The 25,209-nt window shown below is 64.5% G+C and overlaps 3 protein-coding genes across 6 annotated transcripts; all 3 read left to right on the forward strand.

The window, feature by feature from the left end:
• The first annotated feature begins 3 nt into the window (after positions 1 to 3).
• Positions 4 to 15,855, forward strand: TGM1 (transglutaminase 1). The gene is made up of 15 exons (XM_083814942.1): positions 4 to 879; positions 4,449 to 4,674; positions 5,443 to 5,622; positions 7,071 to 7,340; positions 8,546 to 8,664; positions 9,109 to 9,216; positions 9,894 to 10,068; positions 10,904 to 11,042; positions 11,230 to 11,333; positions 11,590 to 11,678; positions 11,961 to 12,114; positions 12,660 to 12,938; positions 13,031 to 13,191; positions 14,585 to 14,721; positions 15,580 to 15,855. The coding sequence occupies exons 2-15, from the start codon at positions 4,452 to 4,454 to the stop codon at positions 15,815 to 15,817; spliced, it is 2,376 nt and encodes a 791-aa protein (XP_083671068.1). The 5' UTR covers positions 4 to 879; positions 4,449 to 4,451; the 3' UTR covers positions 15,818 to 15,855.
• Positions 15,856 to 16,620: 765 nt separating this feature from the next.
• On the forward strand, positions 16,621 to 21,955 carry LOC310888345 (ubiquitin-like protein NEDD8). 4 transcript variants are annotated; one of them, XM_083814973.1, is made up of 13 exons: positions 16,621 to 16,764; positions 17,257 to 17,428; positions 18,187 to 18,297; positions 18,395 to 18,496; positions 19,225 to 19,335; positions 19,629 to 19,728; positions 19,813 to 19,867; positions 19,947 to 20,017; positions 20,100 to 20,155; positions 20,264 to 20,306; positions 21,201 to 21,248; positions 21,370 to 21,452; positions 21,701 to 21,955. In XM_083814973.1, the coding sequence occupies exons 1-13, from the start codon at positions 16,745 to 16,747 to the stop codon at positions 21,791 to 21,793; spliced, it is 1,065 nt and encodes a 354-aa protein (XP_083671099.1). In that variant the 5' UTR covers positions 16,621 to 16,744; the 3' UTR covers positions 21,794 to 21,955. The 4 variants fall into 4 exon arrangements, with proteins under 4 accessions (XP_083671099.1, XP_083671100.1, XP_083671101.1 ...); XM_083814974.1 differs by having other exon boundaries at positions 19,989 to 20,017; XM_083814975.1 differs by lacking the exons at positions 19,813 to 19,867; positions 19,947 to 20,017.
• Positions 21,956 to 22,269: 314 nt separating this feature from the next.
• IPO4 (importin 4) lies at positions 22,270 to 25,205 on the forward strand (the record flags this gene model as incomplete). Its single annotated transcript, XM_083815034.1, has 6 exons — positions 22,270 to 22,398; positions 22,488 to 22,574; positions 23,316 to 23,395; positions 23,494 to 23,535; positions 23,662 to 23,785; positions 24,996 to 25,205. Coding segments are annotated over exons 1-6 (612 nt in total), but the record flags the coding sequence as incomplete, so codon positions are not given.
• Positions 25,206 to 25,209: the final 4 nt, after the last annotated feature.

Below are 25,209 nucleotides of genomic sequence, written 5' to 3' on the forward strand. Positions count from 1 at the left end.
CCAAAAAGGGAGCCCGCCTTGCCGTGCCCTGCAGCCCTTCCCTTGCCAAATAGTGCTCCTGCCCTGCCGAATTATGAGCTGCCCGGCCCCTCCCAACAGCCGCCCTCCGGCTAAATAGTGAGGCGCCCCTGCCAAATAGCGAGCTGCCCCGCCCCTTGCGAAATCCTGAGCCTGTGGACGTGCCCTGTGGTTGCCCTGCCACATAGTGAGCCGCCTGCCACAAAGGGAGCCATTGCGTTGCGCCATTCTGCATCCGTGCCAGATAGTGAGCTCATGCTAAATAGAGAGCCGTTGGCTCATCCCATAGTGCCTCCCTTGCCAAACAGTGAGCCGGAGCACACAGGTGAGCCCTGCCAAATAGGGAGCCATTGCCCCATCCCATAGGGACCTCCTGCCAAATAAGGATCCGTTCACATCTTCTCTAGCATCCCCCTGCCAAATCCAGAGCCATTGTTTTTCCCTTGCCAAATGGGGAGCTATTGACCCGTCCCATAGCGTTCCCCTTGCCACATAGTGAACCCGCACACCTCCCGTAGCGACCCCTGCCAAATGGGGAGCCGTAGATCTCTCCCATAGCGTCTCCCTGCCAAATAAAGAGCCATTGGGTTCCCCATAGAGACCCCTGCCAAATAGCGAGCCGTTGCCCTACACCATAGCGTCCCCCCTGCCAGATAGTACGCCGCCACATAGTGAGCCACAGCCCCACCCCATAGGCGCCCCTCTTGCCACATAGTGACCGCCCGGCCCCACACGTGTGGGGCAATCGGGGGCGGGGCCTGCGGTGGCCACGCCCCTTCCTCCCCGGGGCCACGCCCCTTTCCCTAGAGCCAGCGGCACCAGTGGGAGAGGGGCACTGGGAGCACTGGGAGCTGCTGGGAGGTACTGGGGCAGCAGGAGGGGGCAACTGGGAAAACTGGGAGCACTGGGAGGGGGTTACTGGGCAAACTGGGAGAAGTTAGGCTGACTGGGAGCACTGGGAGGGGGTTACTGGGCAAACTGGGAGGACTGGGAGGGGGTTACTGGGCAAACTGGGAGCACTGGGAAGGGCTTACTGGGCAAACTGGGAGAAGTTAGGCTTACTGGGAGCACTGGGAGGGGGTTACTGGGCAAACTGGGAGAAGTTAGGCTTACTGGGAGCACTGGGAGGGGGTTACTGGGGTTACTGGGAGGACTGGGAGGGGGTTACTGGGCAAACTGGGAGCACTGGGAGGGGGTTACTGGGCAAACTGGGAGAAGTTAGGCTGACTGGGAGCACTGGGAGGGGGTTACTGGGCAAACTGGGAGGACTGGGAGGGGGTTACTGGGCAAACTGGGAGCACTGGGAAGGGCTTACTGGGCAAACTGGGAGAAGTTAGACTTACTGGGAGCACTGGGAGGGGGTTACTGGGCAAACTGGGAGAAGTTAGGCTTACTGGGAGCACTGGGAGGGGGTTACTGGGGTTACTGGGAGGACTGGGAGGGGGTTACTGGGCAAACTGGGAGCACTGGGAGGGGGTTACTGGGCAAACTGGGAGAAGTTAGGCTTACTGGGAGCACTGGGAAGGAGTTACTGGGAAAAGTGGGAGAAGTTAGGCTTACTGGGAGGGGGTTACTGGGCAAACTGGGAGCACTGGGAAGGGCTTACTGGGCAAACTGGGAGAAGTTAGGCTTACTGGGAGCAGTGGGAAGGAGTTACTGGGCAAACTGGGAGAAGTTAGGCTTACTGGGAGGGGGTTACTGGGCAAACTGGGAGCACTGGGAAGGGCTTACTGGGCAAACTGGGAGAAGTTAGGCTTACTGGGAGGACTGGGAGGGGGTTACTGGGCAAACTGGGAGAAGTTAGGCTTACTGGGAGCAGTGGGGGGGGTTACTGGGCAAACTGGGAGCACTGAGAAGGGCTTCCTGGGCAAACTGGGAGAAGTTAGGCTTACTGGGAGGACTGGGAGGAGGTTACCGGGCAAACTGGGGGCAGTTAGGCTTACTGGGAGGGGGTTATTGGGGTTACTGGGAGTACTGGGAGGGGGTTATTGGGCAAACTGGGAGCACTGGGAGGGAGTAGCAGGGCTGCTGGGAGGACCCAGGGGGGATACTGGGAGGACTGGTGGTTACTGGGAGCAGTGGGAGAGAGTTATTGGGCAAACTGGGAGCACTGGGAGGGGTCAGGAGGGTTACTGGGAGGACCCAGAGGGGCTTACTGGGAGAGGCTGCTGGGCAAACTGGGAGCACTGGGAGGGGTCAAAGAGTTACTGGGAGATGGGGGGGGGTTACTGGGAGGGCTCTGAGAGTCTTACTGGGGTAACTGGCAGCACTGGGAGGGATACTGGGAGCACTGGGAGGTGTACTGGGAGCACTGGGGTTACTGGGAGCACTAGGAGGGGCTGACTGGAAGCACTGGGGCAACTGGGAGTGCCGGGAGGGGGCTGCTGGGAGCCTGAGCAGGGGGCTACTGGGAGCGCTGGTGGGCACTGGGAGCACTGGTGGGCACTGGGAGCACTGGGAGGGGGCGGCGGGCGGACTGGGGGAACTGGTCGGGCCGCGGCGGGGGAGGAGGCGGGGGGGGGAGCGGCTCGGGCAGGCCCAGACCAGCGTCCCCGCGGCACTGGGAGGGACTGGGAGCACTGGGAGGGGCTGCCGGGCCCTACTGGGGGGACTGGGGTATACTGGGGGGGAACTGGGGTATACTGGGGGGGGACTGGGGGGTACTGGGGGGTTACTGGGGGGTACTGGGGGGGGTTACTGGGGCATACTGGGGGGAAATGGGCCATACCGGGGGGGTTACTGGGGGGAACTGGGCTATACTGGGAGTACTGGGGAGGTTACTGGGCCATACTGGGGGCACTGGGCTGTGCTGGACAGTAATGAGGGGGTTACTGGGCTAAACTGGGGTGAACTGGGGACACTGGGCCGTACTGGGAAGGGTTTGAAGGCCTCCGTGGGCCATTGTGGGAGGTGTTACTGGTGCATGGTGGTCCTTACTGGTTCCTGGGGGTCCATACTGGTTCATACTGGTCCTTACTGGTCCATACTGGTTTCTAGTAGAACGTACCGGTCCATAATGCTCTTACTGGTTATACTGGGAAGGGCTTGGGGGCCTTAAGGGGCCATTCTGGGAGGTCCATACTGGTTCCTGGGGGTCCATACTGGTTCCTGGGGGTCCTTACTGGTTCCTACTGGTCCTTACTGGTCCATACTGGTTTCTAGTAGAACGTACCGGTCCATAATGCTCTTACTGGTTATACTGGGAGAGGTTTGTAGGCCTTAATGGGCCATTCTGGGAGGTTCCAACTGGTCTGTGGTGATCCGTACTGGTTCCTGGGGGTTCCTAGTGGTCCTTACTGGTCCATACTGGTTTCTAATGGACTATACTGGTCCAAAATGCTCTTACTGGTTATACTGGGAAGGGCTTGGAGGCCTTAATGGGCCGTTCCTGGAGGTCCCTACTGGTTCCTGGTGGTCTCTACTGGTTCCTGGAGTTCCATACTGGTTCCTAAGGGTTCCTACTGGTCCTTACTGGTCCATACTCATTTTTAATGGACTGTACTGGTCCAAAACACTCTTACTGGTTATACTGGGAAGGGCTTGGGGGCCTTAATGGGCCACTGCGGGAGGTCTCTACTGGTTCCTGGTGGTCCCTACTGGTTCCTGGAGGTCCCTACTGGTTCCTGGAGTTCCATACTGGTTCCTGAGGGTTCCTACTGGTCCTTACTGGTCCATACTGGTTTCCAACGGACTCTACTGGTCCATAATGCTCTTACTGGTTATACTGGGAAGGGCTTGGGGGCCTTAATGGGCCACTGTGGGAGGTCCCTACTGGTTCCTGGGGGGTCCATACTTGTTTGTGGAGGTCCATACTGGTTCCTACTGGTCCATACTGGTCCCTACTGGTCCATACTGGTCCATACTCATTTTTAAAGGACTGTACTGGTCCAAAACACTCTTACTGGTTATACTGGGAAGGGCTTGGGGGCCTTAATGGGCCACTGTGGGAGGTCCCTACTGCTTCCTGGGGGTCCATACTGGTTCCTGGAGGTCCCTACTGGTTCCTGGAGTTCCATACTGGTTCCTGAGGGTTCCTACTGGTCCTTACTGGTCCATACTGGTTTCCAACAGACTCTACTGGTCCATAATGCTCTTACTGGTTATACTGGGAAGGGCTTGGGGGCCTTAATGGGCCACTGTGGGAGGTCCCTACTGGTTCCTGGGGGTCCCTACTGGTTCCTGGAGGTCCCTACTGGTTCCTGGAGTTCCATACTGGTTCCTGAGGGTTCCTACTGGTCCTTACTGGTCCATACTGGTTTCTAACGGACTCTACTGGTCCATAATGCTCTTACTGGTTATACTGGGAAGGGCTTGGGGGCCTTAATGGGCCACTGTGGGAGGTCCCTACCGGTTCCTGGGGGTCCCTACTGGTTCCTGGAGGTCCGTACCGGTCCGTACTGGTCCTTACTGGTCCGTACTGGTGCCCGCAGGCCATGCCGGACGCCGACCCCCGCCTGGACCCGGGCCGCTGGGCGGCCGCCAGCTTCCGGCCGCGGGGGGCGCCCGCCGCCCCCGCCCCCCGCCCCCGCCGGGGCTTCTGGCGCCGCCTCGGGGGGTGCTGCGGGTGCTGCGGGTGCTGCCGGCGCGGCAACGAGGACTGGGAGCCCCCCCCCGGGGAGGTGCCGGGGCGGCGGCCCCCCCAGCCGATACGGCCAGGTGGGTTTCGGGCCGAGAAACGGCGCTTTTCGGCAAAAAATTAAAAAAAAAATAATCATGACCGAAAAAAGGCGGTTTCGAGGCTCCCCGCGGGGAAGGAGCGGCGGTTTCGGGTCCCCCCCCCCCCGAAGAAATTTGGGGGGTTTTCCCCCCCCCACCCCCCTGTTTGGTGCCGGGGGGGGGGGGGTTCCTCGTGTTGTACCCCTCCCCTTCTTCCACCCTGCCACGTTTTGGGGCGAAAAAATGCCATTTTGGGACTGTTTCCAGGCTCTTTTCACAAAGACAGTTTCGAGGCCCCCCCCCAGTGCCACTTTTAGGGGTTTTATTGCCCCCCCCCAGGGAAATTTAAGGGTTTTGGGGTCCCCCCTCTTAGCACCCCTCCCCTACCCCATCCCCGGATTCCCCAGTCGCCATTTTAGGCCAAAATCACTGCTTTTTGGGACATTTTGGGCTATTTGGGGGCAAAAAGGCAGTGTCGAGGCCCCCCCCGAAAGCCCTTTTAGGGTTTTTACGCCCCCTAAAGGGGAATTTAAGGGGTTAAAGCCCCCATCCCCTTAACACCACTCCTCGCTGTGTCTCAGCGTCCCCATTTTGGGGTAAAAAACACCCTTTTCGGGTCCATTTGCGGGCTGTTTGGTAGGGAAAGCGCTGCTCGGTGGGGAAACGACGGTTTCAAGGCCCCCCCGAGGGGGGCGGATTTCGGGGTGGTTTTGGGGGTTCCCGGGGTCGGATTCGCGCCGGGTTTTCACCGCCCGACGCCCCCCCCAGGCCTGTTGGCCCCCCGGGGCCTGGTGGTGGGCTCGGCGGCCAACCGGGTGGCCCACCGCACCTCCGAGTTCGCCTGCCCCCACCTGGTGGTGCGCCGGGGGCAGCCCTTCGACCTCCGCGTCCTCCTGCCCCGGCCCTTCGACCCCGAGGACGACAGCCTCTGCGTGGAGCTCACCCTCGGTCAGCGGGGGCGTGGGGGGCGGTGGGGGGGCGAGGGGAGGCCGTGGGGGGCGAGGGGAGGCCGTGGGGGGCGAGGGGAGGCCGGGGAAGGGCGAAGGGGGAAAGGGGAAGGGCAAGGGGGGAAGGGGAAGGGCAAGGGGGGAAGGGGAAGGGAGGCCAAGGAAGGGCAAGGGGGGAAGGGGAAGGGAGGCCGGGGAAGGGGAAGGGAGGATGGGGAAGAGCAAAGGGGAAAGGGGGAAGAGCAGGGAAGGCCGGGGAGGGCGAGGGGAGGATGGGGAAGGGCGAAGGGGGGAAGGGGAAGGGGAAGGGAGGCCAAGGAAGGGCAAGGGGAGAAGGGGAAGGGAGGACGGGGAGGGCGAGGGGAGGGTGGGGAAGGGCGAAGGGGGAAAGGTGAAGGGCAAGGGGGGAAGGGGAAGGGCAAGGGGGGAAGGGGAAGGGAGGCCAAGGAAGGGCAAGGGGGGAAGGGGAAGGGAGGCCGGGGAAGGGGAAGGGAGGCCGGGGAGGGCGAGGGGAGGATGGGGAAGGGCGAAGGGGGGAAGGGGAAGGGGAAGGGAGGCCAAGGAAGGGCAAGGGGAGAAGGGGAAGGGGAAGGGAGGCCGGGGAGGGTGAGGGGAGGATGGGGAAGGGCAAAGGGGGAAAGGGGAAGGGCAAGGGGGGAAGGGGAAGGGCAAGGGGGGGAAGGGGAAGGGAGGCCAAGGAAGGGCAAGGGGGGAAGGGGAAGGGAGGCCGGGGAAGGGGAAGGGAGGATGGGGAAGAGCAAAGGGGAAAGGGGGAAGAGCAGGGAAGGCCGGGGAGGGCGAGGGGAGGATGGGGAAGGGCGAAGGGGGGAAGGGGAAGGGGAAGGGGAAGGGAGGCCAAGGAAGGGCAAGGGGAGAAGGGGAAGGGGAAGGGAGGACGGGGAGGGCGAGGGGAGGGTGGGGAAGGGCGAAGGGGGAAAGGTGAAGGGCAAGGGGGGAAGGGGAAGGGCAAGGGGGGAAGGGGAAGGGCAAGGGGGGAAGGGGAAGGGCAAGGGGGGAAGGGGAAGGGAGGCCGGGGAAGGGGAAGGGAGGCCAGGGAGGGCGAGGGGAGGATGGGGAAGGGCAAAGGGGAAAGGGGGAAGAGCAGGGAAGGCCGGGGAGGGCGAGGAGAGGGGAGGCCAGGGAAGGGAGGCTGGGGAAGGGGAGGGGAGGCCCGGGAAGGTCAATTAAGGGTTGAGGGTTAATTGGGGGCGTGGTGACATCACGCAAGCTGTGATGACATCGCCCAGGAGGGGCGAGGACGCCACTGAGGCCGCCGCCGCGCCCCTTGTTTGGGGGGTGGACTCGGCCCCGCGCCCCCGCCGCGGGGCGCGATGACCTCACCCGGGGGCGTGGCGACCTCGCCTGCCCTGGCGGTGACGTCACGCCGGGGCCGATGACGTCACGCCGCGGCCGATGACGTCACGGCGGGCCGGTGATGTCACCCGGCAGGCCCCAACCCGCAGGTGGCCAAGGGCACCCACGTCCTCATCCCGCTGGGCGAGGCCTCGGCCACCGGCTGGACGGCGGAGGAGGAGGAGCGGGAGGAAGGGGCGGAGCTCCCCGGAGGCCCCGCCCTCCGCCTCTGCGTCACGGCCCCGCCCGACGCCCCCATTGGCCGCTACCGCCTCAGCGTCAAGACCCGCACGGGGGTCGGGGAGTACGCCGCCCCCTTCGAGGACGCCAACGACATCATCCTCCTCTTCAACCCCTGGTGCCCCGGTGAGTCGGAAGCGTTTCGGGGCAAAAAGCAACGGAGTTGGGCAAGCTGGGGGCTCCTTGCGGTGAGATTCGGCGGTTTCGGGGCTCCCCCGCGGGTTATTTGGGGGTTTCGGGGCTCCCCGGGTTGAGATTTGGCGGTTTCGGGGCTCCCCAATCTCAGTTTAGCGGTTTCGAGGCTCCCTAGGTTGAAATTTGGCAGTTTTGGGGCTCCCCGGGTTGAGATTTGGCGGTTTTGGGGCTCCCCAATCTCAGTTTAGCGGTTTTGAGGCTCCCTAGGTTGAAATTTGGCAGTTTCGGGGCTCCCCGGGGTGAGATTTGGCGGTTTTGGGGCTCCCCGGGTTGAGATTTGGCAGTTTTGGGGCTCCCCAATCTCAGTTTAGCGGTTTTGAGGCTCCCCGGGTTGAAATTTGGCAGTTTCGGGGCTCCCCGGGTTGAAATTTGGCAGTTTTGGGGATCCCCGGTGCAAGATTTGTCAGTTTTGGGGCTCCCCATGGTGAGATTTGGCAGTTTTGGGGCTCCCTGGGTTGGTATTTGTCGGTTTTGGGCCTCCCCGGGTTGAGATTTGGCGGTTTTGGGGCTCCCCGGGTTGAGATTTGGCAGTTTCGGGGCTCCCCGGGTTGAGATTTGGCGGTTTCGGGGCTCCCCGGGTTGAGATTTGGCGGTTTCGGGGCTCCCCGGGTTGAGATTTGGCGGTTTTGGGGCTCCCCAATCTCAGTTTAGCGGTTTTGAGGCTCCCCGGGTTGAAATTTGGCAGTTTCGGGGCTCCCCGGGTTGAGATTTGGCGGTTTTGGGGCTCCCCGGGTTGAGATTTGGCGGTTTTGGGGCTCCCCGGGGTGAGATTTGGCGGTTTTGGGGCTCCCCAATCTCAGTTTAGTGGTTTTGAGGCTCCCTAGGTTGAAATTTGGCAGTTTCGGGGCTCCCCGGGGTGAGATTTGGCGGTTTTGGGGCTCCCTGGGTTGAGATTTGGCGGTTTCGGGGCTCCCCGAGGTGAGATTTGGCAGTTTTGGGGCTCCCCGGGTTGAGATTTGGCGGTTTCGGGGCTCCCCGGGGTGAGATTTGGCGGTTTTGGGGCTCCCGGGGTTGAGATTTGGCGGTTTTGGGGCTCCCCGGGTTGAGATTTGGCGGTTTTAGGGCTCCCCGGGTTGAGATTTGGCGGTTTCGGGGCTCCCTGGGGTGAGATTTGGCGGTTTCGGGGCTCCCCGCAGATGACAACGTCTACATGGAGAAGACGAGCGACCTTAACGAGTACGTCCTTAACGAGACGGGGCGCATCTTCTATGGCACCGAGGACCAGATCGCCGAGCGCTCCTGGAACTACGGGCAGGTACCCCAAAAAAAGAGGGGGGGGGAACCCCAAAAATGTAGGGCCCCAAAAACGGGAGAATCCTCCCCAAAAATGGGGACGACCCCAAAAATCTGGGTGGGAACCTCAAAAGAACTGAGGACCCCAAAATGGGGAGGTGGAACCCCAAAATGTTGAATTGAACCCCAAAATGGGCAGGTGGGACCCCAAAATTTGGGGATATCCTAAAACGGAGGATCCTAAAAAATGGAAAACACCTAAAAAACCATAGAATGTCCCCAAAATCATGATGGGCCGTCTCCGAAAAATGATTGGGGGTTCCCAAAACCGTCGCAGATCCAGGGGGGACCCCAAAAGAGCTGCTGGATTTTGGGGTGGATTGTGGTGATTTTGGGGCGGATCGGGGGGAATTTTGGGGTGGATTTGGGGGATTTTGGGGCGCCCCTGATTTCGGGGTCCCCCCAGTTTGATGCAGGGGTGCTGGAGGCCTGCCTCTACATCCTGGACCGCCGCGGGATGCCCCACAGCGCCCGGGGGGACCCTGTCATGGTGTCCCGTGTCGTCTCCGCCATGGTGGGTTTTGGGGAAAATTCTGAGGTTTTTGGTTATAAAGCGATGGGGTGCGCCGAGAGGGTTTGGGGGGAAATACTGGGGTTTTGTGGGAGCCGACGTGGGTTTTTGGAGGTTGATTCCATTGGGTTTTGTCTTTCTTTGGGATTTTGGTGGCTTCTGATAACGTTTCGGGGGGAGTTTCAACAAGATTCGGGGGCGTTTCCACGAGTTTTGAAGGGTTCTGACGGGATTTGGGGCGATTTCATGGGATTTGGGAGCTTTTGGGGGGTTTTGGTGGCTTCTAGTGAGGGAAGTTCGGGATTTGGGGGCATTCCCTTGGGTTTGGGCCTTCTGATGGCATTTTTGGGTGAGTTTTAATGGGATTTGGAGGTTTTTGGGGTGTCCTATTGATTTTTGGGGCACCCTATTGATTTTTGGGGCACCCTATTAATTTTTGGGGCACCCTATTGATTTTTTGAGGTCCCCTAACACTCCCAGGAGGCAATTTGGGGTTTTGGGGCGCATTTTGGGTGGTTTTCATTGGGTTCTTGAGGTAATTTTGCACATTCCGTCCTCTCCTGCCGCCATCTTGGTGCGTTGGGCGGCGCCGTTTCCGGCGCCTCATTTTGGGGTGTTTCGGGGCATTTTGGGGTTTTTGGGGGCGTTCTGCCCCTCTGTGAGGTTTCGGGGTGCCGCAGGTGAACTCCCTGGACGACAACGGGGTGCTGGTGGGCAACTGGACGGGCGACTACGCGCAGGGCACCAACCCCTCGGCCTGGGCCGGCTCCGTGGACATCCTGCGGGCCTACCACCGCGGCGGCGCGCCCGTGCGCTTCGGCCAGTGCTGGGTCTTCGCCGGCGTCATGACGACCGGTACTGGGCCATACTGGTCTATACTGGGAGGGGGGAGGGGGTGGGTGGTGATAGGGGTGGTGTGATGGGGGGGGAGGTGGGGGTAGGGCGGGGGCTTGGGCCTGGTTTGCATGGGTTTGGGTCCGGTTTGGGTGGTTTTGGGGTGTGATTTGTACCGGTTTGACTCCAGTTTGGACCAGTTTGATCCAGTTTATACCGGTTTGACTCCAGTTTATACTGGTTTGACCCTATTTATACTGGTTTTACCCCACCTCATGTCGGTTTGAGCCCAATTCATAGTGCCTTGACTCCATTTTACACCAGTTTGACCCCGGTTTATACCGGTTTGACTCCAGTTTATGTGGTTCTGGGCACGGTTTATACTGGTTTATACCAGTTTAACCCCATTTTTTACCAGTTTGACTCCGGTTTATACTGGTTTGACTCTGGTTTATACCAGTTTAACCCCAATTTGTACCGGTTTGACTCCGGTTTATACCAGTTTAACCCCAGTTTATACCGGTTTGACTCCGGTTTATACCAGTTTTATGCCACTTTTTACCAATTTGAGCCCTGTTCATACCGTTTTGAGCCCGGTTCATACTGGTTTGACTCTAGTTTATACTGGTTTGATCCTAGTTTATATTTTTTTGCCCCCGGTTCATACTGGTTTATACTGGGAGAGGGTGTGAGGTGGTCTCAGAGCACCTGGGAGCCACGAGGAGGTGCTCGGAGTAAGGGAGAGAAGTTGAGTCAAGGTTCTTGGCTACATACTGGTCTGTACTGGTTCATACTGGTCTGTACTGGTTCATATTGGTCTATACTGGTTCTGACTGGTCTGTACTGGTGGGCGCAGTGCTGCGGTGCCTGGGGCTGCCCACCCGCACCGTCACCAACTACAACTCGGCCCACGACACCGACGTCTCCCTCACCACCGACATCTACTTCGACGAGAACATGCGGCCCATGGAGCGCCTCAACACCGACTCCGTCTGGTACTGGTTTATACTGGTTTATACTGGTTTGGGCCGGGCGGGCGCGGGGCAGCAGCACCAGGAGGGCACAAGGAGGTGGTTTGCGGCACCACGGGGGTAGGAATGGCTGGCAGAGCGGCTCCTTCTGGGTCATACTGGTCTGAACTGGTCCATGCTGGTTCATACTGGCTTATACTGGTCTGCGCAGGAACTTCCATGTGTGGAACGACTGCTGGATGAAGCGCCCCGACCTCCCCGATGGCTACGACGGGTGGCAGGTGGTCGACGCCACCCCGCAGGAGACCAGCAGCGGTACTGGTTTATACTGGTTTATGGAACACAGTCATTTATACTGGTTTATACCAGTTTATACTGGTTTATACTGGGAGGTGCTGGGAGGAGACCTGGGTGGGAGGTTCAGGGGATGGTTGGTGGCCAATGGGCAGCCCTTTGTGCTGGTCTGTACTGGTCTATACTGGCCTGTACTGGTCTGTACTCGTGTATACTGGTCGGTATGGGTCTGTACTGGTCTGTACTGGTCTGTACTGGTTTGTGCTGCCCCTCACAGGGCTCTTCTGCTGCGGGCCCTGCTCGGTGACGGCGGTGAAGAACGGCGAGGTCTTCCTCAAGTACGACACCCCATTCGTCTTCGCTGAGGTAGGGGGCGTGGTTTATCCGCAGGGGGCGTGGGTTATCGTCCAATGGGGCGGGGCTTGGGGCTGGTGGGCGGGGCTTGGGGCTGGTGGGCGGGGCTTGGGGCTGGTGGGCGGGGCTTGGGGCTGGTGGGCGGGGCTTGGGGCCGGGGCAGGCTCCATGGGAGGGGTGGGGGCACAAGAGGGCGGGGGTCAGCGCTAAGGGGGTGGGGCTAAGGGGGTGGCGGGCGTGGCGTGTGCTAACGAGGGGGGTGTGTCCATGCTAATGAGGGGGGCGTGGCCACAGGTGAACAGCGACAAGGTGTACTGGCAGCGGCAGCCCAACGGGGCCTTCTCGGTGGTGCACGTGGAGGAAGGCGCCATCGGGCGCCGCATCAGCACCCTGGGGGCGGGCTCGGGGGCCCGCATCGACATCACCCACCAATACAAGCACCCCGAGGGTGAGGCCACGCCCCCCTTCCTGGCCACGCCCCCTTCCTGGCCACGCCCCCCTTCCTGGCCACGCCCCCCTCCCTCTGGCTCTGACCTGACCCAACGAGCCTTGACCCCGAGCCTTGACCCCGAGCCTTGACCCCATTGTTCCTGAGCCCGTCAGCCAATGAGGGCTGGGCCCTTGTGTCTGTGACCTGGTGACCCTTGACCCCCGCGACCCCCAGACCCTTGACCCATCACCCTTTGACCCCAAAAACCCATCACCCCTTGACCCGTTGACCTCAAGACCCCCTGACCCCATGACCCATTGACCTCAAGACCCCGTAACCCTTGACCCATTGACCTTAAGACCTCAAGACCCCTTGACCCTTGACCTCTAGACCCCATGACCTCAAGACCCACAACCCTCGACCCACGACCCCATCCCCTTTGACCCCGTTGACCCAACCGCCCCCACCCCATGACCCCTTGACCCCGGGACCCCCTAACCCTACTTCGCGTGACCTCCTCCCGTGCCCCTTGACCCCTGACCTCTAACCCCTGCCCCCCACAGGCTCGGAGGAGGAGCGCCGCGCCGTCTCCACAGCCACCTCCCACGGCTCCCGGCCCCGCACCCGGGGGACCCCGTCCACCGGGGAGGTGACGGTGACGGTGGGGGCGGGGCCGGCGGTGGCGGGGGCGGAGCTAGAGCTGCGGGTGGTGGCCCGCAACCAGGGGGCGGAGCCTCGGACGCTCCGCCTCCGCCTGGCCCTCGCCCCCGTCCGCTACACCGGGGTGGCCGGGGCCCCCTTCCGCCAGGAGCAGCACCGGCGCGCCGTGCCCCCGGGGCAGGGTGAGGCCCGTGACCCCCTGAGGACCCCCCCAAAAAATCCCCCCGGGACCTCGGGGGATCGCCCAACGCCGTGTCCCCCCCCATCCCCGCAGAGGAGACGGTGACGATGACGGTGGGGTACGCGGAGTACGGCCCCCACGTGGGCGACCAGGACGCGCTGAAGCTGTCGGTGGCCGGGGCGGTGGAGGAGACCGGGCAGGTGGTGGCCAAGGAGCTGCGCGTGCGGCTGCAGGCGCCCGACCTCACGCTCACGGTAGGGGCCGGCCGCGTCCCTCGGGTCCCGGCCGTGTCCCTTGGGTCCTGTCCATGTCCCCTGGGTTCCATCTTGGGCCCCATCCGTGTCCTTTGGGCTCCGTCTGTGTCCCTTGGGCTCCGTTTTGGGCCTCGTCCATGTCCTTTGGGTCCTATCCACGTCCTTTGGGTTCCATCTTGGGTCTCCTCCGTGTCCCTTGGGCCCTGTCCGTGTCCTTTGGGTCCCATCCACATCCCTTGGGTTCCACCTTGGGCCTTGTCCATGTCCCTTGGGCCTTGTCCATGTCCTTGGGTCCCTTGGGTTCCATCTTGGGCCCCATCCGTGTCCTTTGGGCTCCGTCTGTGTCCCTTGGTCTCCATTTTGGGCCTTGTCCATGTCCTTTGGGTCCCATCCACATCCCTTGGGTTCCACCTTGGGCCTTGTCCATGTCCCTTGGGCCTTGTCCATGTCCTTGGGTCCCTTGGATTCCATCTTGGGCCCCATCTGTGTCCCTTGGGCTCCATTTTGGGCCTTGTCCATGTCCTTTGGGTCCCACCCACATCCCTTGGGTCTACCTCCATGTCCCTTGGGCCCCCGTCCACATTCCTTCGGTCCCGTCCTTGTCCCCTGGGTTCCATCTTGGGCCCCACCCGTGTCCTTTGGGCCTTGTCCACATCACTTGGGTTCCATCCATGTCCTTTGGGCTCCATTTTGGGCCCCATCCATGTCCCTTGGTCCCCATCCACGTCCCTTGGGCCTTGTCCCCATCCCCTGGGTTCCATCTTGGGCCTTGTCCATGTCCCTTGGGCCCCATCCATGTCCCTTGGGTCCCCTGGGCTCCATTTTGGGCCTTGTCCACGTCCTTTGGGCCTTGTCCATGTCCCTTGGGTTCCATCTTGGGCCTTGTCCATGTCCCTTGGGCCCCATCCATGTCCCTTGGGTCCCCTGGGCTCCATTTTGGGTCTTGTCCACGTCCTTTGGGCCTTGTCCATGTCCCTTGGGTTCCATCTTGGGCCTCATCCATCTCCCTTGGGTCCCATCCATGTCCCTTGGGCCTTGTCCACGTCCGTTGGGTTCCATCTTGGGCCTCATCCATCTCCCTTGGGTCCCATCCATGTCCCTTGGGCCCCGTCCACGTCCCTTGGGCCCCTTGGGCTCCATCTTGGGTCCCATCCACACCCCTTAGGCCTTGTCCGTGTCCCTTGGGTTCCGCCCATGTCCTGTGGGCCTTGTCCATGTCCCTTGGGCTCCATCTTGGGCCTCGTCCATCTCCCTTGGGTTCCTGGGTTCCATCTTGGGCCTAGTCCCCATCCCCTGGGACTCCTCCCCCTCCCTTGGGCCCCGTTCCTGTCCTTGGGTCCCTTGGGTGCCACCTCGGCCCCGTCCCAACCCTGTCCCCCCGTGTCCCCCGCAGCTGCTGGCGCCGGCGGTGGTGGGCCAGGAGGTGCCGGTGCAGGTGGTCTTCCAGAACCCGCTGCCGCGGGCGCTGACGGGCGCCGTGCTGCGCATGGAGGGCGCGGGGCTGTCCTGCCCCCAGGCCGTCACCGTGGGGTGGGGACACCGGGATGGGGGGTGGGGGGTGGGGGGTGGGGACATGGGTGGGGGAGGGATTTGGGTGGGGGTTGGGGTCCCAAGTGGTGGGGTGGGTGGCTGTGGGGTGGGGGACCTAATGGGGGTGGGGTGGGGAGCGTGGGGCACCCAAACGGTCCATGGGGCACCCAAAGGGTCCATGGGGCACCCAATCACCTCTCGGACATCTAGTCAACCTTGGTGGCACCCAAAGGGGCTGTAGGTCACCCAAAGGGTCCATGGGGCACCCAATCACCTCTCGGACATCTAGTCAACCTTGGTGGCACCCAAAGGGGCTGTAGGTCACCCAAACATCCATGAGGCACCCAAAGGGTCCATGGGGCACCCAACCAACCCTGGTAGCTCCCAGTCACCTCTAGGGCACCCAGTCAACCTTGGTAGCACCCAAAGGAGCCGTGGGGCACCCAACCATCCCTGGGACACCCAATGGGTCTAAGGGGCACCCAACCACCTCCAGGGCACCCAAAGGGGCTGTAGGGCACCAAATCATTGATGGGGCACCCAAAGGGTCCACAGGGCACCCAACCACCTCTAGGGCACCCATTCATCTGTGGTAGCACCCAAGGGGTCCATGGGGCACCCAACCACCCCCGGGGCCCCCAGTCACTGATGGGGCACCCAAAGGGGCCATGGGGCACCCAACGACCTCTTGGGCACCCAAAGGGTCTATGGGGCACACAATCACCTCTAGAGCACCCAATGACCTATGGGGCACCCAATGGGTCTGTAGGGCACCCAACAGGTCTATAGGGCACCCCCCCACCCCCGTCAGCACCCCAGGGTGCCCGCGTGCCACCCGTGTCCCCGTTGTCCCCGCAGGACGGTGGAGGCGGGGCAGACGCTGCGGCTCCGGCAGCCGGTGGTGCCGCTGCGCCCGGGGCGCCGGCGCCTGGTGGCGGCCATGGAGAGCGCCCAGCTGGGCCCCGTGCACGGCACCCTCCAGTTCGACGCCGCCCCCGACCCTACTGGGAACGCTGGGAGCGCCGCCGAGCCCCCGCCCCGCACCCGCAGGGGGCGACGCCGCCGGGCGCGCCCCGCTGGGAGCACCGGGGGGTGACTGGGGGGGGACTGGGAGCACTGGGAGGGGGGTATGGGGTGACTGGAGGGGGACTGGGAGTACTGGGAGGGGACTGGGAGGGAACTGGGAGCACTGGGAGGGGTATGGAGGGCACTGGGAGGGGACTGGGGGCAACTGGGAGGGGATTGGGGGCACTGGGGGGGGACTGGGAGAGGACTGGGAGCACTAGGAGGGGGATAAGGGGTCATTGGGAGGGACTGGAGGAGACTGGGAGCACTGGGAGGGGACTGGGAGGACGTCAGAGGGTACTGGGGGCACTGGGAGGGTGACTGGGTGTACTGGGAGGGCTCAGTGGTGATACTGGGAGGACTGGGAGCAGGAATGGGGGCTACTGGGAGCACTGGGGCCAGGCACAGGGGTTACTGGGAGCACTGGGGACTTGCTGGGAGCACTGGGACCAAGCATGGGGGTTACTGGGAGCACTGGGGGGGCTACTGGGAGCACTGGGGCCAGGCATGGGGTTACTGGGAGCACTGGGAGCGCTACTGGGAGCAGATATTAGGGTTACTGGGAGCACTGGGAGCCGATATCGGGGTTACTGGGAGCACTGGGACTGTTACAGGGAGCTCCGGGGGAGCCCCGCCCACCCCTGGCCCCTCCCCCCGACCCGCCCCCGATGACGTCACCGCCCCTCCCCGTGACGTCACCCAATAAAGCGCTGCGCCGCAGCCCCGCCCCCCGCGTCGTTATTGGGGGGGGGGGAGGAAGGAAGCGCGGGAAAAGTGACGTCACAAAGGCGCCGCGCCGCCAATCGGGGAAGGGGGGCGGGGCCGCGGCGCGCTGACGTCACTTCCGGCGCCGCCGCCGAGCACGCGGGGCCGCCCTCGGAGTCCCGGCGCCGCCGCAGCCCCCGCGCGGGGCCCGCCCCCCCCCCACCGGAAGTGACGCAACCGGGAGGGAGGGGCCATGGGGAGGAGTGACGTCAGGTGTGCCGGGGGGGCGGGGCTGCGGGGGGCGGGGCTTCCGGGTTGGGGGACGAGCGGGGGAGGGGGGCGGGGCTACGGGGGACGGGGGCGTGGTCACCGGGTGGGCGTGGCCATGGGGGATGGGCGGGGCCTGGGAGCCGAGGGGCGGGGTCATGGAGGTGGGGGCGGGGCCTGGGAGATGGGGCGGGGCTTGAGGCAGGGCTTTGGGCTAAATGGGGGGGTCTGGGGGCGGGGCTACGGGGCGGTGGGCGGGGCTATAAGGATGTGGGCGGGGCCACGAGGCAATGGGCGGGGCTATAAGGCAGTGGGCGGGGCTACGGGGCGGTGGGCGGGGCTATAAGGCAGTGGGCGGGGCCACGAGGCAGCATTCCGGGCTGAGGGGCTGGTGCGGCGCCATATATGGGCATGTGGGCGGGGCTTTCGGCAAGTGGGCGGGGCTATCACCTCGTGGGCGGGGCCCCACCCTGACCCCGCCCACCCACCCACCCCCAGCCCCCCCCTGGCCCTGCGGCTGGCGCTGGCGGGGGCGTGGCACGTGGTGCGGGGGCGGAGCCTGGCCCAGTTCCCGCGGGTGCTGCGGCTGCTGGAGGCCGTGGGGCGGGCGGCTCCGGGCGCCGTCCGCTTCCGGCACGGGGCCCGCCTGCGCCTCGGCCTGCAGGCCGCCGTGAGTACCCCTGCCCCCTTCCCAGCACCCCCTGCGCCCTGCGAGATGGCCGACGCCCTGCCCGTCCCCCGTCATAAAATGGCTGACGCCCTACCCATCGTCCCTTGAGCCCTACAAGATGGCCGACGCCCTTCCCGTCACCCCCTAGGCCCTCTCGCCCTTCCCATCATCCCCCACAAGACATGGCCGGCAACCTTCCCATCACCCTCTGGGCCCTACAAGATGGCCGACGCCCTTCCCATCACCCCCTGGTCCTCACAAGATGGCCGACGCCCTTCCCATCATCCTCTGAGCCCTACAAGATGGCCGACGCCCTTCCCATCACCCCCTGGTCCTCACAAGGTGGCCGACGCCCTTCCCGTCGTCCCTCACAAGACGTAACCAGCGGCCATCTTCCCCCCTCGGCGGCCCTCTTCCTCCCTCATCTTCCTCCCTCCGTGGCCGCCGGCTTCTTCCTCGGTGGCCATTTTCCCCCCTCGTTGACCACCTTCTCCCCTCGTTGGCCGCTTTCCCCCCTCGGTGGCCATTTTATCTCCTCGCTGGCCAGCGTCCCTCCTTGGCGGCCATCTTCCCACCCCGTCAGCCATCTTCCTCCCTCATCTTCCTCCCTCCATGGCCGCCGTCTTCTTCCTCGTTGGCCATTTTCCCCCCTCGTTGGCCATTCTCCCCCCTCGTTGACCACTTTACCCCCTCGGTGGCCATTCCGCCCCCTCGGTGGCCATTCCCCCCCCTCGGTGGCCACTTCCCCCGCCCCACAGGTGGTGGTGCGGATGCTGCAGGAGGCGCAGCCGGACGGGAAGATCCTGGACGCCATCGACTCCTTCTTCCCCGAGGGCGACGGCGCGGCCATGGCGGGGCACGGCCTGGCGGTGGGCACCGGGGGGGGGACACGGGGACGGGGGGGGGACACTGGGACGGGGGGGGGGACACTGGGACGCCCCCTGACCCCCCCCGGTGCCCCCCCAGACCCCGCGGGACCTGGCGCTGGTGGAGGAGGCGCAGGAGAGCTTCCGCGAGCTGGTGCTGGCGCTGCTGGGGGACAGCCGGCGGCGGGCGGCCTACCTGCGGGTAGGTACTCCCAGTACGGCCCAGCGCCTCCCAGTAGGGTCCTGGGGTCTCCCAGTAGGGTTCTGGGGTCTCCCAGGGGGGTTCTGGGGCCTTCCAGTGAGGCCCTGGGGCCTTCCGGTATGGACCAGGGCCTCCCAGTAGGGCCTTGGGCTCTTCTAGTAGGGCCTGGGGACTCCCAGTAGGGTCCTGGGGTCTTCCAGTAGGGCCCTGGGGCCTCCCAGTACGGCCCAGTGCCTCCCAGTAGGTCCTTGGGGTCTTCCAGAATGGCCCTGGGGCCTCCCAGTAAGGCCCTGGGGCCTTCCTGTATGGACCAGGGCCTCCCAGTAGGGCCTTGGGGTCTTCCAGTAGGGCCTGGGGACTTCCAGTAGGGTCCTGGGGTCTTCCAGAATGGCCCTGGCGTCTCCCAGTAGAGCCCAGTGCCTCCCAGTATGTCCATGTTGCCTCCCAGGGGCTCCCCAGTGCCTCTTTGTGCCGCCCAGTTCCACGGTAGCACTTCCCAGTGCCTCCCAGTTGCTCCCAGTGCCTCCCAGTTCTTCCCAGTACCCTCCCAGTTGCTCCCAGTACCCTCCCAGTTGCTCCCAGTACCCTCCCAGTTGCTCCCAGTCCCTTCCTACCACCTCCCAGCCCCTCCCAGCCCCCCCAGTCCCCCCCTAGGGCTGCTGGGGCGGTGCCGGGGGGGCTCCCAGTCCCTCCCAGTTCCCTCCCAGTTGCCTCCCAGTGTCCCGCAGGGCCCGGCGCGGCGGGAGTACGGGGAGCCGTTCCTGCAGGCCCTCGAGGGCCTCTTCTACGAGTTCCTGCAGCGCCTCGAGAGCGCCCTGCCCCCCCCCGACCTCACCAAGGTGGGCGTGGCCTCAGGGGTGGGGTCAAAGGGGGCGGGGTCACAGGGGGCGGGGCCTAACGGGGGGAGGGGCTGGGAGGGGGGATGGGGGGCGGGGAGAGGTGGGGGGTTGGGGGCGGGGCTTAGCGGTGGGCGGGGTTTGGTGGGGTGGGGGCGTGGCCCGGCGTTGGCCCCGCCCCCGAGGTCACAATGAGGGGGCGGGGCTTCAATGGGTGGGGCACAAAGGGGCGGGGCGTAAGGGGGCGTGGCCGCTGGAGGCCCCGCCCCCCTTCTAAGCCCCGCCCCCTCCCCCAGCTTCAGGAAGTGGTGTGGAGCCAATCGGGGCCCGGGGCCCGCCCCCGGGAGCTGCCAATCCTCAGCCGGTACCTGGTGGACATGGGCCACGCCCACCGCGGTAGGCGGGGCTTATTCGGGAGGAGGGGGCGGGGCTTAACGCGCAAGGCCACGCCCCCTTGACGCCAAGCCCCGCCCCCCTCAGCCTCGTTGCCGCGCCCCCTGAGGCGGAGCTGCCGCCAGCTGGAGCCCGCCCCCCGGTGAGAAGCCCCGCCCCCTCCCCTTAGCCCCGCCCCTTTTTGGCACCTGCCCGCCGATTAGCCCCGCCCCCTCTTGTAGCCCCGCCTCCAGGTCCGCCAATCCCCGCCCCGGGCTCCGCAGGCTCCGCCCCCTCCGCACCGCGCCATTGGGTGAGTGTCGGGAAGGGGGCGTGGCCTCAAAGGGGGGGGCGTGGCCACGCTGACCCCCCCCCCCGCCTCCCCCCCCTTCAAGAATTCATCGGTGACGTCATCAGCGACTCGGACTCGGACAGCTTGCCCCGCAGGAAGGTGGGGCCGTTAATTAGGGGGGGTAATTAGCGGGGCAATTAGGGGGGGAGGGATTCATTGGGGGGAATTAATTAACGGCGCCCCTCCCCCTTCTGTTCCCTTCTCCAGGGCCGCGTCCTGCCCCTCCCCCGCCGCGCGATGCTCACTGCAGGTCAGTGTTAATGAACCCCCTGCTCGTTAATTGCCCCCCGCGCTAATTAGCGCTTGCTGCCAAATAGTGAGCTGTCGGGAATGACGGGCTGCCAAATTCTGAGCCCGCGCATGGGCCATACCAAGTGCTGCTGGGGGTGGGGGGGGCAAAATCAGCCAATCAGCGAGGAGGAGCGGGGCAGGGCACCAATGGGAGCGTGGAAGGGGTTAGGGACGCGCTGTCTTTAAGGACAGGTGGCCAAAATCCGCGTTTTTAGCGTTAAAATCGGTTTAAAACCGTTTAGTCGTGTGTCCGTCCCCCCCCCCGCGGCTTTACAATGGAACGTTCCGCGGGAGGCGGGGCGCGGACTACCACTCCCAGCAGCCCCTGCGCGCGGGGACGGCCGCCATTTTGTGCGGCGGCGGGGGAGGGGCGGGGCTTGAGGGGCGCGGACTACAGCTCCCAGCGTCCCCCGCGCGCGCGGGCGGCGGCCATTTTGTGCCGCTCCCCCGGCGCTGAGGGGGAAGGGGCGGGGCTTTGAGGGGGGTATTTCCGGTTCCGGGGGGCGGGGCTTTGAGGGGGTATTTCCGGTTCCGGGGGGCGGGGCTTCGGGGGGGGAGAGGAGCCGGGCGCGGGGCACGATGCTGATCAAAGTGAAGGTGCGGGGGGGGAGGGGAGGGGGCGCGGGGGGTATTATGGGATGGCGGGGGGGTGGGGGGGTGGGGGAGGGGCGGGGGAGCAGGGCATTGTGGGATTGGGGGGAGGGGGGGTGGGAGAGGGGGTGGGGAGGGGGGGAGGCCTTAGGGAGGGGGGGAGGCCTTAGGGAGGGGGCGTGGCCTTAGGGAGGGGGCGTGGCTATGCGGGAAGGGTGTGGCCAAAGTGGGCGTGGCCTCATTAAGCCCCTCCCCCTTACAGACGCTGACCGGGAAGGAGATCGAGATCGACATCGAGCCCACCGACAAGGTACGGAGCCCCCCCCCCCTCCCCCTTCCCATCGTGCCCCGGGTGGGGGTGGGGTTATTGGGGGGCGGGGCCCCGCGAGGCCCCGCCCACCCATCCCATAATACCCCCCCCGGGGGGGCAGGTGGAGCGCATCAAGGAGCGCGTGGAGGAGAAGGAAGGCATCCCGCCCCAGCAGCAGCGCCTCATCTACAGCGGCAAGCAGATGTGAGGGGCGGGGCTTAAACGTGGCGGGCGGGGCCTGGTGGGGGGCGGGGCCCAATCCGGCGGGGTGTGGTCCCGCTGGGAGGGCTATTTGGTTGGGGGGCGGGGCTTAAAGGGGATAATCAATGGGGTGTGGGTTAATAAAGGGGAGGGGCCTAATGGGGTGGGGCCTAAAGGGGGGTTGGGGCATTAAGGGGGGTGGGGCATTAAGGGGGAGGAGCCTAACGGGCTGGCCCCGCCCCCTCCCCCAGGAACGACGAGAAGACGGCGGCCGACTACAAGATCCAGGGCGGCTCCGTCCTCCATCTCGTCCTCGCCCTGCGGGGGGCGGGGCCCGGCGGTGAAGGGGCGGGGCTCCTCCAAAGCCCCGCCCACCCTCCACGCCCCGCGGGGGGCGGGGGGGAGCTCCCCCTCCTGGCCCCGCCCCCTTTGAAGCTCCCCTCCTCACCGCCCCTCCCCCCCCCCGACCCCGGTTGATGATGTAATAAAGTGTCTTGATGATGTCATAGCCCGAGACTGTGTCGTCATTGGGGGCGTGGTTAAAGGGGGCGGGGATTTGGGGTGGGGAGGAATTAAGTCGAAATGAGCGTTGCCCTTTTAAGGGGGTGTGTGGGGCCGTCGCGGTGGCGTTGCCCTTTAAGAGAGACGGTAGACAAAGAGGCGGCATCGCCCTTTTAAGAGATGTTGTGGGGCGCGTCGCGCTGTTGGCGTTTTAAGAACCCGCTCGGGGCCCACCGCGGAGCCGTCGCCCTTTTAACTCCCGCCTTCCCGCCGTCGCCCCTTGAAGAGCTCCTCCACGACCACCGAGCCGGCGCAGAGCGGCCGCATCCGCCGGAAGTCCCCTCCCCGCCCCTCCCCCCTCCTTCCGCCCGCTTCCAAGATGGCGGCGCCCGAGCTGGAGGCGCTGCTCGAGGCGCTCCTGGAGCCCGACAGCGACGGCATCCGCCGGGTACCGGCCGCGGGGTCACGTGTGTGCGGGGCGGGGGGCACGTGCCCTAAGACCCCCCCCCCCGGTGACCCCCCCCCCCCCCCCCCCAGGCCACCGCCCGGCTCCGCGAGGCCTTCGCCGACCCCCGGGCCCCGGCCGCGCTCGGGCAGCTCCTGGGCAGCGCCCCCCGCCCGCAGGTGAGGCCCCCCCCGGGCTCGGGGCCCCCCCCTCCAATTTTCGGTGATTTCGGGGCCCCCCCTATCCAAAATGTGGCGGTTTCGGGCCCCCCCATCTAAATTTTGTCACTTTTGGCCCCTCCCACCCAAATTTTGTCACTTTGGGCCCCCCCCCATCCAAATTCTGTCAGTTTTGGCCCCCCCCCCTGCAAATTATGTCAATTTTGGGACCCCCCATCCAAATTTTGTCAGTTTCAGGCCCCCCCCACCCAAATTTTGTCATTTTCGCCCCCCCCCATCCAAATTTTGTCGGTTTCAGGCCCCCCCCTGCAAATTATGTCACTTTGGGCCCCCCCCATCCAAATTTGTCAGTTTTGGGCCCCCCCCATCCAAATTTAGTCAGTTTTGCCCCCCCCCATCCAAATTTTGTCACTTTTGGCCCCCCCGACCCAAATTTTGTCAGTTTCGGCCCCCCCCCATCCAAATTTTGTCAGTTTTGGGCCCCCCCCATCCAAATTCTGTCAGTTTCGGCCCCCCCCATCCAAATTCTGTCACTTTTGGCCCCCTCCATCCAAATTTTGTCGGTTTTGGGCCCCCCCCCTCCAAATTGTGTCAGTTTTCAGGCCCTCCCCCCATCCAAATTTTGTTGGTTTCGGGCCCCCCCCGTGCAAATTTTGTCAGTTTCGGCCCCCCCCATACAAATTTTGTCACTTTTGGGCCCCCCCCGACCCAAATTTTGTGGTTTTCGGGCCCCCCCCCCAGGTTCGGCAGCTGGCCGCGGTGCTGCTGCGGCGCCGGCTCTCGGGGCGCTGGCGGCGCCTGGACCCCGACCTGCGGCAGAGGTGGGTGCCGGGGGGGGGGGGGGGGCGGTTTTGGGGTGGGGGGCGGGCAACACGGCTAACCCCAAACCACGCCCCCCCCCCCAAAAAAATAATTTCAGGCTCCCCACCCTGCTGGCCGAAGCCCTGGAGCGGGAGACGGAGTGAGTTTCGCGGCGGTTTCCAGGCCCCCCCCCGCCCTCAAATTTTGGCGGTTTTGGGGCTCCCCCCCCCCCAAAATTTGGGGCGGTTTCACGCCCCCCCCCCCAATTATGTGTCCCCCCCCCCAGGCACCCGGTGGCGGTGGCGCTGGCCCAGCTGGCGGCCCTGGTGCTGCGGCGGGGGGGGGCCGGCGCCTGGGGGCCCCTGGGCGCCTGGGTGCAGGGGGCAGCCGCCGACCCCCGGCGCAAGGAGGTAAGGGCGCGATCGGGACCCCCCCCCCAAAAAACCAAACCCGTTTTCCCCCAAATTTACCCCAAAACGGGGCGGGAGGGGGCGGTTTGGAGGGGTTTGGGGGGGGGAGGTCACTAAATGGCGGTTTCGAGCCCCCCCCCGAACCCATTCCCCTTGTTTTTACCTTAAAGGGGGGGGTCGAGGCCCCCCCACGGCCCGTTTCCCCCAAATTTACCCCAAAACGAGGCGGGAGGGGGCGGTTGGGGGGGGTTGGGGGGGGGGCGAGATCACAAAATGGCGGTTTTGAGGCCCCCCCCCCCATTTTTGCCCAATTTCCCCCTGTTTTTGCCCAATTTCCCCCGTTTTCCCCAAAACGAGGCGGGGGGGGGGCGCTTTAAAGGTATTTTTTTTGTGGGGGGGTCCCCAAATGTCGGTTTCGAGCCCCCCCCAACCCCTTTCCCCTTATTTCTGCCCTAAAAGGCGGTTTCGAGGCCCCCCCCTCCCATTTTTCCCCAATTTCCCCCGTTTTTGCCCAATTTCCCCCCGTTTTCCCCCAAAACGAGGCGGGAGGGGGCGCTTTAAAGGTATTTTTTTGGGGGGGGGTCCCCAAATGTCGGTTTCGAGCCCCCCCCGAACCCCTTTCCCCTTATTTCTGCTATAAAAGGCAGTTTCGAGGCTGCCCCCCTCCCCATTTTTCCCCAATTTCCCCCTGTTTTTGCCCGATTTCCCCCCGTTTTCCCCCAAAACGAGGCGGGAGGGGGGCAGTTTAAAGGTATTTTTTTTGGGGGGGGTCCCTTAATGTCCGTTTCGAGCCCCCCCCCACCCCTATCCCCCTATTTTTGCCCTAAAAGGCGGTTTCGAGGCCCCCCCCCTCCCATTTTTCCCCAATTTCCCCCCGTTTTTCCCCAATTTCCCCCCGTTTTTGCCCAATTTCCCCCCGTTTTCCCCCATAACGAGGCGGGGGGGGGGCGGTGTAAAGGTATTTTTTTGGGGGGGGGTCCCTTAATGTCTGTTTCGAGCCCCCCCCCACCCCTATCCCCCCTATTTTTGCCCTAAAAGGCGGTTTCGAGGCCCCCCCCTCCCATTTTTCCCCAGTTTCCCCCGTTTTTCCCCAATTTCCCCCCGGTTTTGCCCAATTTCCCCCCGTTTTCCCCCAAAACGAGGCGGGGGGGGTGGTTTTTTTTTTGGGGGGGGGTCGCTAAATGTCGGTTTCGATCCCCCCCCCCCGCAGGCGGCCCTGCTGGTGCTGAGCGCGGCGCTGGAGGACCCCCCCCCGGCGCTGGCCCCCCACGGCCCGGCCCTGGCCGCCCTCTGCCGGGGGGGGCTGGAGCCCGGCGCCCCCCCCCGCGCCCTCGCCTACGCCCTGCGCGCCCTGGGGGGGCTGGCGGCCGCCATGGGGGGGGCGCACACGGTGAGCGGGGGGGGCGGGCGGGGGGGGGCCCCCC

This window comes from Anser anser, assembly GCF_964211835.1.
Source record: "Anser anser genome assembly, chromosome: 34".
NCBI lineage: Eukaryota > Metazoa > Chordata > Aves > Anseriformes > Anatidae > Anser > Anser anser.

Bases quoted from the DNA above. Each gene is read 5' to 3' on its own strand.
- LOC310888345 (XM_083814973.1), top strand. From the start codon at position 16,745: ATGGGGAGGAGTGACGTCAG. The intron at 19,336-19,628 runs GTGGGCGTGGCC...CCCCTCCCCCAG, and splicing joins CCCCCCCCGACCTCACCAAG to CTTCAGGAAGTGGTGTGGAG. The intron at 21,249-21,369 runs GTACGGAGCCCC...CCGGGGGGGCAG, and splicing joins ACATCGAGCCCACCGACAAG to GTGGAGCGCATCAAGGAGCG.
- TGM1 (XM_083814942.1), top strand. From the start codon at position 4,452: ATGCCGGACGCCGACCCCCGCCTGGACCCGGGCCGCTGGGCGGCCGCC. The intron at 5,623-7,070 runs GTCAGCGGGGGC...GTCACCCGGCAG, and splicing joins CTGCGTGGAGCTCACCCTCG to GCCCCAACCCGCAGGTGGCC. The intron at 8,665-9,108 runs GTACCCCAAAAA...GGGTCCCCCCAG, and splicing joins GCTCCTGGAACTACGGGCAG to TTTGATGCAGGGGTGCTGGA.